This window comes from Triticum aestivum, chromosome 1A (genome assembly GCF_018294505.1).
Source record: "Triticum aestivum cultivar Chinese Spring chromosome 1A, IWGSC CS RefSeq v2.1, whole genome shotgun sequence".
Lineage (NCBI taxonomy): Eukaryota > Viridiplantae > Streptophyta > Magnoliopsida > Poales > Poaceae > Triticum > Triticum aestivum.
In genome coordinates, this window is record NC_057794.1 from 433,309,986 (window position 1) to 433,326,959 (window position 16,974).

At 46.2% G+C, this 16,974-nt stretch overlaps 1 protein-coding gene across 4 annotated transcripts; it reads right to left on the reverse strand.

The window, feature by feature from the left end:
- Positions 1-9,124: 9,124 nt before the first annotated feature.
- On the reverse strand, positions 9,125-13,153 carry LOC123054313 (protein FAR1-RELATED SEQUENCE 5). Of its 4 annotated transcripts, none has more exons than XM_044478056.1 (6): positions 12,844-13,153; positions 12,011-12,126; positions 11,795-11,867; positions 11,634-11,718; positions 9,836-11,560; positions 9,125-9,753 (listed from the first exon to the last, which is right to left on the reverse strand). In XM_044478056.1, exons 5-6 carry the CDS (start codon positions 11,383-11,385, stop codon positions 9,249-9,251), a joined length of 2,055 nt encoding a protein of 684 aa, XP_044333991.1. In that variant the 5' UTR covers positions 11,386-11,560; positions 11,634-11,718; positions 11,795-11,867; positions 12,011-12,126; positions 12,844-13,153; the 3' UTR covers positions 9,125-9,248. The 4 variants fall into 4 exon arrangements, with proteins under 4 accessions (XP_044333991.1, XP_044333986.1, XP_044334009.1 ...); XM_044478051.1 differs by having other exon boundaries at positions 11,634-11,721; XM_044478074.1 differs by lacking the exon at positions 12,011-12,126.
- Positions 13,154-16,974: the final 3,821 nt, after the last annotated feature.

Consider the following 16,974-nt stretch of genomic DNA (forward strand, 5'->3'; position numbering starts at 1 on the left):
ACGTCCTGCTTGATTATTCTTGATAATATGAGTAGTACAAGAGTTGATCTACCACGACATCGGAGAGGCTAAACCCTAGAAGCTAGCCTATGGTATGATTGTATGTTGTCCTACGGACTAAAACCCTCCGGTTTATATAGACACCGGAGGGGGCTAGGGTTTCACAAGGTCGGTTACAAAGGAGGAGATATACATATCCGTATTGCCGCCTAGCTTGCCTTCCACGCCAAGTAGAGTCCCATCCGGACACGGGACGAAGTTTTCAATATTGTGTCTTCATGGTCCAACAGTCTGGCCAAAGGATATAGTCCGGCAGTCCGGAGCCCCCTAATCTAGGACTCCATCAGATCTCTTAGGTACAGAAGGTTGCGGCGGTGGAAATAGGGTTTCGTGGTGCTCCTGGATGTTTTCAGGGTATATGGATATATATAGGAGGAAGAAGTAGGTCGGTGGAGCTACGAGGGGCCCACGAGGGTGGGGGTGTTACCTCTTGAGCACTGCGTTGGTTTTCGCTTGAAGAGGAAAGGGTGATGCAGTAAAGTAGCGTAAGTATTTCCCCCAGTTTTTGAGAATCAAGGCATCAATTCGGTAGGAGACTACATGCAAGTCCTTCGTACCTATACCTCGCAACCAACGCGATGAAGGGGTTGTCAATCCCTTCACGGTCACATACGAGAGTGAGATCTAATAGAGATAATAATAAGATAAATATTTTTGGTATTTTTATGATATAGATTGAAAGTAAATATTGCAAAATAAATGGCGCCAGAGATAGCTAGTTGACGGGAGATTAATATAATAGAGAATAGACCCGGGGGCCATAGGTTTCACTAGTGGCTTCTCTCAAGATAGCATAAGTATTACGGTGAGTGAACACATTAGTGTCGAGCAATTGATAGAAAAGTGAATAATTATGAGAATATCTAGGCATGATCATGTATATAGGCATCACGTCCACGACAAGTAGACCGAAACAATTCTGCATCTACTACTATTACTCCAAACATCGACCGCTATCCAGCATGCATCTAGAGTATTTAGTTCATAAGAATAGAGTAACGCATTAGGCAAGATGACATGATGTAGAGGGATAAACTCAAGCAATATGATATAAACCCCATCTTTTTATCCTCGATGGCAACAATACAATACGTGCCTTGCCGCCCCTACTGTCACTGGGAAAGGACACCGCAAGATTGAACCCAAAGCTAAGCACTTCTCCCATTGCAAGAAAGATCAATCTAGTAGGCCAAACCAAACTGATAATTCAAAGAGACTTGCAAAGATAACCAATCATACATAAAAGATTTCAGAGAAGAATCAAATATTGTTCGTAGATAAACTAGATCATAAACCCACAATTCATCAGATCTCGACAAACACACCGCAAAAAGAGTTACATCAAATAGATCTCCAAGAAGATCGAGGAGAACGTTGTATTGAGATCCAAAGAGAGGGAAGAAGCCATCTAGCTAATAACTATGGACCCGAAGGTCTGAGGTAAACTACTCACACATCATCAGAGAGGCTATGGTGTTGATGTAGAAGCCATCCGTGATTGATTCCCCCTTCGGCGGAGCTCCGGAAAAGGCCCCAAGATGGGATCTCTTGGGTACAGAAGGTTGCGCCAGTGGAAATAGGGTTTCATGGTGCTCCTGGATGTTTTCGGGGTATATGAGTATATATAGGAGGAAGAGGTAGGTCGGTGGAGCTACGAGGGGCCCACGAGGGTGGAGGCGCGCCCAGGGGGGCAAGCGCGCATCCCTGCCTTGTGGCTCCTCGTTGGTTTCTTGACGTCTACTCCAAGTCCCCTGGATCACGTTTGTTCCAAAAATAACTCTCTCGAAGGTTTCATTCCATTTGGATTCCGTTTGATATTCCTTTTCTGCGAAACACTGAAATAGGCAAAAAAACAACAATTTGCACTGGGCCTTGGGTTAGTAGGTTAGTCCCAAAAATAATATAAAAGTGTATAAATAAGGCCATTAACATCCAAAACAAATTATATAATAGCATGGAAGAATCAAAAATTATAGATACGTTGGAGACGTATCAGGGGGGCGCGCCCAGGGGGGCAGGCGCGCCCTCTGCCTCGTGGCCACCTCGTTTCTTTCTTGACGTCTACTCCAAGTCCCCTGGATCACGTTTGTTCCAAAAAAACTCTCCCGAAGGTTTCATTCTGTTTGGATTCCGTTTGATATTCCTTTTCTGCGAAACACTAAAATAGGCAAAAAACAGCAATTTGCACTGGGCCTTGGGTTAGTAGGTTAGTCGCAAAAATAATATAAAAGTGTATAAATAAGACCATTAACATTCAAAACAGATAATATAATAGCATGGAACAATAAAAAATTATAGATACGTTGGAGACGTATTATCGTGAGCATGGACATAGCACTATATGTGGAATAGAATGGTGGTTGTCACTACAAAAAAAGACACATCTGTGACATTTTGGGCCGAACGAATTTTTTTTCTGACATACATATGACACTTCTATGACGATAATTGTGACAAAACCCAGTATCATCATAGATGTGGTGGGCTCCTACTTCTATGACAAAAAATCATGACAGAAAATGGGCTTTTCGTCCTGGGCGGGCTGGAGACGCAGCTGCATGACATTCTTTGGGCCGTCCATGACGAAAAAAACCGTGGTAGAAGCGAGGGGGAGGAAAATTTCGGGGAGTTCCCGGTTACGGTGGGAGGTCGGGGGCCGAGCGATGCACGTTTCTCTCGTAGACGCACGCACGTGTGTGCGAGGCGTTAGCTCTAACTGAACCTGAGCGAGGCGTTGAGCTCTAACTGAACCCTAGCGATTGCACTGCAGGCTACACGTTACTGAACCCGAGCGATCAATCGTTGGCTGTTAACTGAACCCGATCGAGCGATTCCTTCGCTACTGCTACTAACTGAATCCGATTGATGCTGCCTCTGGGATGAATAGTGAGCATTGCTGGGGGGGGGGGTTGGATGAAAATTAAGCGGTGGCGTTGCCTCTGGATGAACAGGACCCCTGGTGTGGTGGAGGGCTGGATGAACAGTAGACGGTGGAGGGGTGCCCGTGGAGGGGTGGATGAATAGGACCCCGTGGTGTGGAGGGCTGGATGAACAGTAGACGATGGAGGGGTGCCCGTGGAGGGGTGGTTGAACAGGACCCCGTGGTGTGGAGGGCTGGATGAACAGTAGATGGTGGGGGGGGGGGGTTGTTGAAAAGTAGCCGGTGGAGTAGCGCGCGGTGGAGGCTGGATGAACAGGAGTCCGTGGAGGCTGGAGGAGGTCGATGATGGAGATGAACAGTATCCCGTGGAGTCCCGTTTTGCGGTACGCCACACCCCTCCCGATGAACAGGACCCCCGTTTCGACCGTAGCGCTCCAACACAAGTCCGTTTCGTCCGTTTTGCGGTACACCACACCCCTCCCAATCAACATGATCCCCGTTTCGACCGTAGGAGGTCTGTTTCCTCCGTTTTGCGGTACGCCAGACCCCTCCCAATCAACAGGACCCCGTTCCGAATATAGGATGTCTGTTTCCTTCGTTGTGTGGTACGCCAGGCCTCGTTTTCATCGTCTATTCCGTCCAAGCCCTCCCGATGAACACGACCACGCATTCCGTTCAGACCCAGCCGATTGGCTCCCACGCATTCCATTGCCTCCCGATGAACACGACGCATTCCGTTGCCTCCCCATGAACACGACGCATTTTGTTGCCTCACCATGAACACGACGACGATGCTGTTTCTCCATTCCGACCCAGCCATGTACATGAGCCCTGGCCGTACGTATGCGCGAGTAGGCGTTTGAGACCCCGCCCGTATGTGCACATACGTGGCCATATTTTCTTTCTTGCACCCTGGCCACTGTACGTACGTGTACATGCTACGTGCGCGCCTCTACTACGACACGTATGCGCCTCTACTAAGACACGTGCGCGCCTCTACATCCACCAGTATATATGTACGTACACGTTCGCGACCAGAATGACAACACTACGTACGCTTCGACTAGGTGGGTCCCGACTGTCAGGCACTTCCTTACGTGCGAAGATGTAGCTGGTGGGTCCCAGCAGTCAAGGAGGCGAATCATTTTGTTTTTTTGCCTGGATGCACTTCCTTGCATGCGAAGGTGTAGCTGGTGGGTCCTAGCAGTTAGGGAGGAAACGTTTGTTTCGCGAAATACGGTGGCCCGTCCGGTGGGTCCCCGTTGTCAGGTGGAGGAATAATTATTTTGCGCGTAATAAGGAGGCACTTCCTTGCTGCGGCCGTGGACCCAGCTGTCAGCGTCTCCATGCACAGTACTCTTCCGATGGAAGTCGGTCGTTGACCACATTGACCACGCCGCGCCGAGAGCACCACGGCGGTGGACGACGACGATGCCTAGGAAGGGGACGATACGGAGACAGGGAAGACTCGGCAGTTGTTTCCCACGCGGAGGGGAGTACGACTGTACAAGGGTTTATTGGTTCGTTTGCCGTCGCCGGAGAATAACAGCAGGTGTGGGTGAGTAGAGGGATGGCTAGGCCAGCGATGGGAGTACGGTGGGGCGGTGAGGCCTGCGCGGCAGCACAACCGGCCGCGGGGAGGAGGGAGCAGGCAGTCCCGCCGACGCTTGTTTGAGCGGCTGAAGCAGGAAGAGCAGATATTGAAGAAGCATGACGGCCGTTCGATGGACATCCAACAATCATTGCTTGTGCGTCAACCTTTTTTTAAGAAAGCCTCAAATCTATAGAAAACAGTATACAACCCTTCTGCCATTATTTCTAATAATTTACAGCCTACTTGTTAATTCTTAAGGTTTTTTTGGAGCCCATATTCTTTTTGTTAGCATTACACCCATATTGTGGCCCGGTTAAAAAAATATACGAAATTTTGTATATTTCGGTGCAGTCCGAACTGTTTTTAATCCCGAAATTTCGACTCACATTTAAACTGATTTTAAAAATAAATGTATATCAATATAAAATCCAACAAATTCTCCATGCATAAAAAATAATGTAATTTAAAATCCAAAAAAAGATATTTGAAACTAATTGCCGGTTTGATGTGTTTTAAAAATGTACAACCCATTTCTCATTACTGATGGGCCATTTTCTCGGCCAGCCGAATGAAATCTCTCCTTGTCTTGAAAGATTTGCAGCCCAATAGGCCTGACAAAGCGACTTACTTGGCAAATCACAAAAAACTGGGTTATGGCCGTGGACCCAGCTGTCAGCCTCTCCATGTAGAGTACTCTTCTGATGGAAGTCGTTCCTTGACCACGTTGACCACGCCGCGCGAAGAGCACCACGGCGGTGGACGACGGGGAGGCCTAGGAAGGGGACGACGCGGAGCCGGGGAAGACGCGGCAGTGGAAGCCTGCGCGGAGAGGAGTACGAGGGTTCACTGGTTTGGCTGCGGTGTGAGACCGCCGTCGCCGCAGGGCCTGGCTAGCGGTGGGAATAGTAGGGGCGGTGAGGCCTCTGCGGCAGCACAGCCGGCCACGGGAGGCAGGAGCATGCAGCACGACCGGCGCTGCTTTGGGCGGCTAGAGCAAGAAGACCAGAGGTTGAAGAAGCACTACGGCCGTTGGATGGACATCGTACGGTCACTGGAGCTAGAATCGTTCATATTGACTAAGTTGACAAAGCCCTTCATCCCCGTCAACTTAGTAGGCCCACAAGTCAGTGTGACGCCCCCGATTTAATCGTACACTAATCATACACGCAAACGTGTACGATCAAGATCAGGAACTCACGGGAAGATATCACAACACAACTCTACAAATAAAATAAGTCATACAAGCATCATATTACAAGCTAGGGGCCTCGAGGGCTCGAATACAAGAGCTCGATCATAGACGAGTCAGCGGAAGCAACAATATCTGAGTACAGACATAAGTTAAACAAGTTTGCCTTAAGAAGGCTAGCACAAACTGGGATACAGATCGAAAGAGGCACATGCCTCCTGCCCGGGATCCTCCTAGACTACTCCTGGTCGTCGTCAGCAGCGGGCTGCACGTAGTAGTAGGCACCTCCAGTGTAGTAGTAGCCGTCGTCAACGGTGGCGTCTGGATCCTGGGCTTCAACATCTGATCGCAGCAATCGGGTATAGAAAGGGGGAAAAGAGGGAGCAAAGCAACCATGAGTACTCATCCAAAGTACTCGCAAGCAAGGAGCTACAATACATATGTATGCATTGGTATCAAATGGAATAAGACTATCATATGTGGACTGAACTGCAGAATGCCGGAATAAGAGGGGGATAGCTAATCCTATCGAAGACTACGCTTCTGGCCACCTCCATCTTGCAGCATGTAGAAGAGAGTAGATGGTAAGTTCATCAAGTAGCATCGTGTAGCATAATCCTAACCGATGATCCTCCCCTCGTCGCCCTGTGAGAGAGCGACCACCGGTTGTATCTGACACTTGGAAGGGTGTATTTTATTAAGTATCTGGTTCTAGTTATCATAAGGTCAAGGTACAACTCCAAGTTGTCCTGTTACCGAAGATCACGACTATTCGAATAGATTAACTTCCCTGCAGGGGTGCACCACATAATCCAACACGCTCGATCCCATTTGGCCGGACACACTTTCCTGGGTCATGCCTGGCTTCGGAAGATCAACACGTCACAACCCTACCTAGGCACAACAGAGAGGTCAGCACGGCGGTCTAAATCCTATGGTGCAGGGGTCTGGGCCCATCGCCCATTGCACACCTGCACGTTGCGAGGGCTGCCGGAAGCAGACCTAGCCTAGCAGGCGTTCCAGTCCAATCCGGCGCGCGCCGCTCAGTCGCTGACGTCACGAAGGCTTCGACTGATATCACGACGTCGAGTGCCCATAACTGTCCCCGCGTAGATGGTTAGTGCGTATAGGCCAGTAGCCAGACTCAGATCAAATACCAAGATCTCGTTAAGCGTGTTAAGTATCCGTGAACGCCGACTAGGGCCAGACCCACCTCTCTCCTAGGTGGTCTCAACCTGCCCTGTCGCTCCGCCACAAAGTAATAGTCGGGGGCCGTCGAGAACGCAGGCCCACCTCTACCAGGATGGAGCCACCTGCCCCTTCAGCCCCCATCTCCGAACAGTATCATAAGTAATGTAACAGTATAAAGTATATAGTATATGCCCGTGATCACCTCCCGAAGTGATCACGGCCCAGTAGTATAGCATGGCAGACGGACAAGAGTGTAGGGACACTGATGATAATCTAGCATCCTATACTAAGCATTTAGGATTGCAGGTAAGGTATCAACAGTTGTAGCAACAATGATAGGCTATGCATGAGAATAGGATTAACGGAAAGCAGTAACATGCTACACTACTCTAATGCAAGCATTATAGAGGAGAGTAGGCGATATCTGGTGATCAAGGGGGGGGCTTGCCTGGTTGCTCTGGCAAGAGAGAGGGGTCGTCAACACCGTAGTCGTACTGGGTAGCAGCGGCGCCGGTCTCGGTGTCTAGCGAGAGAAGAGGGGGAAGAAACAATAAATACAATGCAAACGAATGCATGACGATGCATGACATGACAAAGCATGATGCCAGGTGTGCCCTAACGCGGTACAAGGTGGTACCGGTGAAGGGGGAAAAACATCCGAGAAAGTATTCCTGGTGTTTCTCGTTTTCGGGTGGATAAACCGGAGGGGTAAAGTTGCGTGTCGCTATGCTAGGGATGTGTGGCGGACGAACGGGCTGCGTATCCGGATTCGTCTCGTCGTTCTGAGCAACTTTCATGTACAAAATATTTTCATCCGAGTTACAATTTATTTTATATTAATTTTAGAAGATTTAAATCATTTTGGAAATATCAGAATTAATTTAATTAGAAAATGCCATTTTGATGTCAGCATGACATCAGGGTGATGTCAGCAGTCAACTGACTGTTGACTTGGTCAAACTGACGCATGAGTCCCAGTTGTCATGGACTTAGGTTAACTAAACAGGATTAGTTAATTTAGTTAAGTGTTTAGGTTAATTAATTAAGCTTAATTAATTAATTAGTTATTAGTATTTTTTAAAGGCAACATATCTCGTGAATCCGGGCTATTTCCTGTGTCCGTGTATCCCTTCTTTCTCAGCCCCACGATCTTAATCTCGCACCTCACATGCAGTCAAGCGTCTTTTTACATTTACCTGCCCGCTCTCTAACTTAAAACCATTATTATTTGCAAAAGAGCCCCTTAAGCATCTGACGCAAGATCCCTAGTTGTGCGCCTCAAAATCCTCTTTGCCCAATCAGCCGCATCTCCTCCAAAATCAAATTCCAATCGGAAGGCCTCCTACAGCGGCAAGCCTGCAACCACGGCCCGGTCGATTCCCTAGAAGTCCTCTGGCGATGGAATCAAGTGGCGACGACGATGGCAACCCCACGGCCACCAGCGATGTCGACGATGGGCCGGACGGTCGTCTCGACGGCGAAGTCATCACGAACTGGCGTTGTTCCGCGCTGGTGACGAAGCATCTCTGATGAGGCGCCATCCCCTGGATGGCCTTCCCCGGCCGCTTTGATTCCTTCAGAGGAAGCTGTAGACGAGAACTACAGAAAGTAGGTCGTATGCTGTAGCAGATGTACTAGTGGAAATACTGAGTTGATGTACTCGGTCGAGGGACATGCACATTACTAATGCAAGTGCTTGTATCAGTAAACTGTTGAATATTTACAGCATAATGAATGGCAATGGCTTGTTCAGATCAGAGGCATTAGTTAAGCTTTTCCTTGTTACTGTAGTTTGCTTGGCACTTGGCCAAAATTATCCTCTTTGCTGTTGCCAAAAAATTAAGTGACTAATTCAGTTATGTGTTAAAAAAATAAGTGACCTTCTGAGTCATATAGTCGAAGCATATATTTCAGTAAAGCTGTTGAAGTACATAAGTGGTCAGGGATGGCTACGTACAGTTTTGAGATCAAACTGTAAGGCAAAATCACTATGTAAAGTTTTCTGAATATCTACTAACTCCATTGTGTCCTCCTGGATGATGCATGTCTGACCAAAAATAAAGAAGCAACAGATATGCATGTATTGACACTGAACATCATCACAAGTTATAGAGAAACCAGAAATTTAATCATGCTTGCATAGTTTCTTGAAACGTCTCAAGTGGATAATTATTTTCTAGATTCTGTAGCCATTTGACAAGCATTAAACTTGTCATAAATCAAGATTTTTTTTTTGACATAACACAAATTCTGATCCATTACATGAATTCAGTACACCAAAGTGTACATGATAACATAGATAAATTTATTCTTTGCTTGGACAACTTGTTGTATCAGGAAGCACTATTTGGCTGCATATCTTGCACAATCACACTCCCTTTCCCTTTTTTGCTTGGACAATTACGACTATCATGAAACACCATTTGCTTGCACGTCTTGCACAAGCGTGCGACCTTTACCTTCCCTTCTTTGTCCTTATTTTTCCGATCCCCCTCCTTAATCTCCTTTCCTTGCTTTATTCTTTTGCATCTTCCCACGGTACGAACATCCATTGGCGGATGTATATGAACTTCGGTTGGAATATTGCAACCAATAAAAGCCTCATATTCCTCTTGCCTAGTGCTTTGGGTAGCTGCAGGGACCATTTGGTCCAAAGGCGCCTCAATGTTCAAAACACTTGATGTTAAGAAGTCCATGCCTTCATCTGAATGCTTCGCCTTTTGAATAAGTTCTTCCATCTTATTGCGTACAGTTGAAATCTTCTTTCTCGTGGCCGCATCCAGTGCATCCGTGGGTTTTTCTTCTAGTAGGTTTCCCTGTTCATCATAAACATTCTCCCTGCAAAATAAAAGAATGTTGTTAGTCATATGATTTCAGAATAACAATAAGAAATCAGTTCACATGTATTACTTTTTCTTACCTTTTGCACCTCTTCTGCCATCTTTTCATAATGTAGTGGCTGGGAAGCTCATTTTGGTTTTCAATCCTCAACACTTGGATAATATGGCGACATGGAAAACCGACTGACTCAAACAACTTGCACGAACAGTTTGCTGTCATGCTTGTAGTGTCATAGCAAACCTCCCTAACTTTACCAGACCGACCTCTCAGGGTCACATTTTTTACCCCCACACCTTGTGTAATACTCTGAACAAAACAATGGTCTCTAGCAGCAATAATCTGTAGCTGAAGTTTCTCGAACACCTCATATGTGAATACCTCACTACCTTGTTTCTCCATTGTCCATGGTGTAAATAGTTGAGGGGTGGTATGTATGCTTCTGTTGTGTGCCATTAATTCTTCCTCACGTTGGCATTCTAAAGTTGTGTCAAACCTCAGCCAAAACTCAACAAAAGCGAGCCTTCGATGAATGAAGCGGTTAAAAAAAGAATTTGCACTTTCTGATCTTGAAGTGGTTCGAAGAATGCCTGCTAGAGATATATCCATAAAGTACGCTGGTATCCATGTGTCTCGAATGCTAAACCTCTTGGCCAACCACTCATTTTCCTCCAACCCAAAATCAGTAATGATGGAATTCCATTGTGACTCAAACTCAGTTGAAGTTTCCGAACCCCAAACACACGAGTTCAATCTTGTCCAAAAATCAGAATCTTCTCTAATCGAAGGTCCAACCTTTTCAGGAACCTTTTCCATTATATGCCACATGCACAACCTATGCACAGTTGTTGGAAGAACTTTATCAATACCATTCTTGATGCTAGTGGCTTCATCGGTTATGATGAGTCTAGGTGCTGCCCCTCCCATTGCTGTTAGGAAGGTCTGAAATAACCAAATGTATGACTCATCCTTCTCATTTGATAAGAATGCAGCACCAAAAAAGACACTTTGTAAGTGATGATTAACCCCTGTAAATGGTGCAAATATCATGTTATACTTATTAGTGGTGTATGTAGAATCGAAGGATATCACATCACCAAAGTGACTATAGTTCTTCCTACTGGTGGCATCCGCCCAGAACACACGCACCAACTCCCCCTCATCATTCACCTCAAAATCATAGAAAAATGCTGAATTCACTTCCTGCTTTCTAGCTAATTGGGCCACAAACATTTGAGCATCTGCATCTCTGATTTTATACCTGAGTCCGCGGTAGTAATTCTGCAAGTCCCTCTTTGTGCACCCAGCATTCGGAATTCCACCCTCACTAACTTGCAGGAGCCTGTATGCCTGCGACGTTCCAATACTTGCCTTATGACATGTGTATAAAGTATTTTTTGCCCTCTCACTAACTCTACGATTTGATCTGATCAAATGACGCTTATTAGGCGATACAAGGCCATGAACATGGTGCTCAATCAGTGAGTCTATCTTGTAGGTGTTCTCCCCACAAAGTCTAACAAAGATATGGGCATCACAACCGCATCGCGTATCTGTCTGCTTACGCCTTTTCCTCAAGGGGTCATTAGTCTCTTTACTATCTTTTGCCTTGAATCCTTCCCTATTACACATGAAACGCTTAGTACGGACCACCTTATTATCAATCTTTTTTTGTTGTCCAATGCGAACACCAAAACCTGATTGATGCGCATATTCCTTGTAGAACTTCTCCACAGCCGAGTCCTTCAAATGTCATACCCACTTTAGGCTTCAGATGCTCATCACATTCAGGTATAAAAGACGAAGACTGCAATATCAAGAATAAACCAAAATAAGCATCTTCATGCATAGTTTCTGTTCTTAGTGCAAAGTGGACTTACGAAGAGAGGTATGTTTGTGTTCTTTTTGGGCGTACTAAATCCTCCCTGGCTCGTATGCATTTGAACATTATTCATAGGATCCATACTGCTGCACACAGGATTATAATATTAGCCTTCAAACTACACTTACGGATGTACACAAGGATCGAATTTGTTTTTACCTCAAACTTTTGGTGCCCTCGTGTCTTTGATTGCAAGTGGTATTACCTGCTAGTTGTTCATTTGTAGTCGCCACTGCATCAAAGCATCACCGGTTATAGTCTTATAAAGGAGATGGGTCTAGATCGGAGAAGTACATGCATGGATGGCTTGCCGGTGCTTGTCAGGTTCGTATCAACCGTGGAAGCAGTGGAGCATATACAGGATAGGGATGCTACCTGTATGGGCTTCCTGCCGGTGGACGTCGGGATCAACTCAACGGAAATCAGAGACGCCTGGCGTTTGACGGCGGCGGCGCACGAGGCACACGCGCGGTCAGGGTATCCTTGCAAAACTAAATTGCAGGTTTTAGTTGGAGGGTGGGCGTATTAGTGTAAAATTACCACTAAGGCTGCTAATTCTCGGGATTAAGATCGTGGGGCTGAGAAAGACGGGATACACGGACACAGGAAATAGCCCGGATTCACGAGATATGTTGCCTTTTTTAAATGTGATTTATTTATTTTCAATTATCTTTTTTTAACATTCCAGGGGCAGGCCCCACTTGTCATTTTCTATTAAATTAAATTAGCACTATATTAACCCTAACTAATCTAGTCCTAATCAAGCAAGGGCCGGCCGCACTGGACAATGGCCAAGCCGGCCACAACACTCACGCATACTACACACTCGGCCATGGCATGCCCATGGCCAGTAGAAAGCAACAGCAGCCGGCGGCAATTGAGCAGCATGAGCAGAGCAGCGCAACAGCATAGCGGCAGCGGCTCTAGGCAGCAGCAGAGCAGCGGTAGGAGCTTGAGCAGCAGCAGCACGTACGCAGCAGAGTAGCAGGGATCGCGGGCGCGCGGCCCCGGTAGCGGCGGGCGCACGCATGAGCGGGCGCGGGGCACGGCCAGGGCACGGGCTAGCGGGCAGGGGCGCGCGTGGACGCGGCCATACGCAGCGAGCGTATACAGACGCGAAGCTTCGGCCATGGCGACCATGCCCGTGGGGCGACAGTAAACGGAGCGAATCAAGATCGAGGACGAGGGAAATCGAAGGAGGAGCTCACCAAGAGGCGTATGAAGAGCTCGGGGAGGCGCGGGGTGGTCCGTGGCCGAGGCAATCGACGGCAAATGGCGACGGCCGTGCGCGGAGAAGACAGTCGATGGCGGCGCACGGGGCCCTCCTAGCTCGAGACCTTAGTCGAGGGCGAAGGAGACGACGATGCAGGAGCCCCTCCATGTATTATCAGGCACCGGGGAACCCAGTGGCCGTGACGACGACAGCCACCATGGCGAGCAGCTCGGGCATGAACAAACTCTAAGTGAGAGAGAGAGGGAGCGAGGGGATTTGGGGGCTAGGGTTTGGGGACGGAGAGAGGGGCGTCCGGGGGGGGGGGGGGGGGGGGGGGGGGGTGTTAACGCACGGCACAGCCGGCGGATGGCCGCCACGGCTCCCCTGTCTTCCACTGTAGCGGGAGGTTGAAGGACAGGTGGAGGTGGGCTGGGCCATTGTTGCTTGTTGGGCTGTTGTGCACGTGGGTGTTTTCTTTATGTTTCCTGTTTTTTTGTTAAATAAATTATTACTCCTGTTTTACATTCATTTTGAGCACCAAATGAATTTAGTTCTACAAGATACTTCACACATAATTCAAATAAAATATTTTGGTGCAACACACAAAGTTTTCAGGTTACTAGAAAACGTTCGGATTTATATTTCAATTTAAATGCTCACTGATAAATGTTGCTGGTCCACCTATTGGTTGCTATGGTCAAATTAGTAATCCAAATAAAGTTTATCTTACTTTATCATTGTTTAGGGATTTATAATCAGATGGTATGAACATTTATTAAAAATCTAGAAAACATTTTTGTTTTCTTATTTCTGAAAGTTGAATTCGAGAGTTGAATTTAATTCTTGATTTCATTTTAATTCTTTTAATCATGACAACATGGAAAAATCAGCAGGAGATTACTGTAGCATGATCTTTGGGGTGTTAGAGTCAGCCTCCCACCAAGGTGGGTCCCAGCTAGCCGGGGGAGTATTCATTTTTTTGTGCGTAATAAGGAGGCACTTCCTGTTGGGTTTCGTAGTAATTTCAAAAAATTTCCTACGCACACGCAAGATCATGTGATGCATAGCAACGAGGGGAGAGTGTTGTCTACGTACCCAACGCAGACCGACTGCGGAAGCGATGACACGACGTAGAGGAAGTAGTCGTACGTCTTCACGATCCAACCGATCAAGCACCGAAACTACGGCACCTCCGAGTTCGAGCACACGTTCAGCTCGATGACGATCCCCGGACTCCGATCCAGCAAAGTGTCGGGGAAGAGTTCCGTCAGCACGACGGCGTGGTGACGATCTTGATGAACTACAGCAGCAGGGCTTCGCCTAAACTCCGCTACAGTATTATCGAGGTATATGGTGGCAGGGGGCACCGCACACGGCTAAGGAATAGATCACGTGGATCAACTTGTTGTGTCTTTGGTGCTAGCCCTGCCCCTCTATTTATATGTTGAGCCCCGGGGTCGAAACTTGGAGCAAAAGCCTCCTCAAAGTCGGTTTTGCCCGAAAGGCAAGAGTCCCACTCGGACTCCAGGACCAAACGCCACAATCCTTGGCGTCTGGCCCAGACGCCATGGGCCTCGGCGTCTGGCCGAGGGCCAGACGCCAGGGTCTCCGGCGTTTGGCCCCCTGGCCTCCGCAAAACTCCTTTTTGCACCGATCTAAAGCCTCATGGGCTTGACCCCTTGGCCTAACCATATCATCCAATATATGAATCTTTACGTCTCGACCATTTCGAGACTCCTCGTCATGTCCCCGATCTCATCCGGGACTCCGAACTCCTTCGGTACATCAAAACATGTAAACTCATAATATAACTGTCATCGTAACCTTAAGCGTGCGGACCCTACGGGTTCGAGAACAATGTAGACATGACCGAGACACGTCTCCGGTCAATAACCAATAGCGGGACCTGGATGCCCATATTGGCTCCTACACATTCTACGAAGATCTTTATCGGTCAGACCGCATAACAACATACGTTGTTCCCTTTGTCATCGGTATGTTACTTGCCCGAGATTCGATCGTCGGTATCCAATACCTAGTTCAATCTCGTTACTGGCAAGTCTCTTTACTCGTTCCGTAATACATCATCTCACAACTAACATATTAGTTGCAGTGCTTGCAAGGCTTATGTGATGTGCATTACCGAGAGGGCCCAGAGATACCTCTCCGACAATCGGAGTGACAAATCCTAATCTCGAAATACGCCAACCCAACATCTACCTTTGGAGACACCTGTAATGCTCCTTTATAATCACCCAGTTACGTTGTGACGTTTGGTAGCACCCAAGGTGTTCCTCCGGCAAACGGGAGTTGCATAATCTCATAGTTATAGGAACATGTATAAGTCATGAAGAAAGCAATAGCAACATACTAAACGATCGAGTGCTAAGCTAATGGAATGGGTCATGTCAATCAGATCATTCTACTAATGATGTGACCTCGTTAATCAAATAACAACTCATTGTTCATGGTTAGGAAACATAACCATCTTTGATTAACGAGCTAGTCAAGTAGAGGCATACTAGTGACACTTTGTTTGTCTATATATTCACACATGTATTATGTTTCCGGTAAATACAATTCTAGCATGAATAATAAACATTTTTCATGATTATAAGGAAATAAATAATAACTTTATTATTGCCTCTAGGGCATATTTCCTTCAGTCTCCCACTTGCACTAGAGTCAATAATCTAGTTCACATCGTCATGTGATTTAACACCAATATTCATATCTGTATATGATTAACACCCATAGTTCACATCATCATGTGACCAACACCCAAAGGGTTTACTAGAGTCAATAATCTAGTTCACATCTCTATGTGATTAACATCCAAAGAGTACTAAGGTGTGATCATGTTTTGCTCGTGAGAGAAGCTTAGTCAACGGGTTTGTTACATTCAGAGCCGTATGTATTTTGCAAATATTCTATGTCTACAATGCTCTGTACGGAGCTACTCTAGCTAATCGCTCCCACTTTCAATATGTATCCAGATTGAGACTTAGAGTCATCTGGATCAGTGTAAAAATTTGCACTGATGTAACTTTTACAACAAACTCTTTTATCACCTCCATAATCGAGAAACATCTCCTTAGTCCTTACTAAGGATATTCTTGACCAATGTCCAGTGATCTACTCCTAGATCACTATTGTACTCCCTTGCCAAATACAGAGCAAGGTATACAATAGGTCTGGTACAAAGCATAGCATACTTTATAGAACCTATGACTGAGGCATAGGGAATGACTTTTCATTCTCTTTCTATTTTCTGCTGTGGTCGGGATTTGAGTCTTACTCAATTTCATACCTTTGCAACACAGGCAAGAACTCTTTCTTTAACTGTTCCATTTTGAACTATTTCAAAATCTTGTCAAGGTATGTACTCATTGAAAATCTTTATCAAGCGTCTTGATCTATCTCAATAGATCTTGATGCTCAATATATAAGTAGCTTTTTACTGAGGTCTTTTCTTTTTAAAGAACTCCTTTAAAACACTCCTTTATGCTTTGCAGAAAAATTCTACATCATTTCTGATCAACAATATGTCACTCACATATACTAATCAGAAAGGCTGTAGTGCTCCCACTCACTTTATTGTAAATACAGGCTTCATCGTAAGTCCATATAAAACTATATGCTTTGATCAACTTATCAAAGCGTATATTCCAACTCCGAGATGCTTGCACCAGTCCATAGATGGATCGCTAGAGCTTGCACATTTTGTTAGCACCTTTAGGATTGACAAAACCTTCTGGTTGCATCATATACAACTCTTCTTTAATAAATCCATTAAGGAATGCAGTTTTGACATCCATTTGCCAGATTTCATAAAATGTGGCAATTGCTAACATGATTCAGATAGACTTAAGCATCGATACGAGTGAGAAAACCTCATCGTATTCAACACCTTGAACTTGTTGAAAAACTTTTGCAACAAGTCGAGCTTGGTAGATAGTAACACTACTATCAGTGTCCGTCTTCCTCTTGAAGATCCATTTATTTAACATGGCTTTGCTGATCATCGAGCAAGTCAATCAAAGTCCATACTTTGTTGTCATACATGGATCATATCTCAGATTTTATGGCCTCAACCCATCTCGCGGAATCTGGGCTCATCATCGCT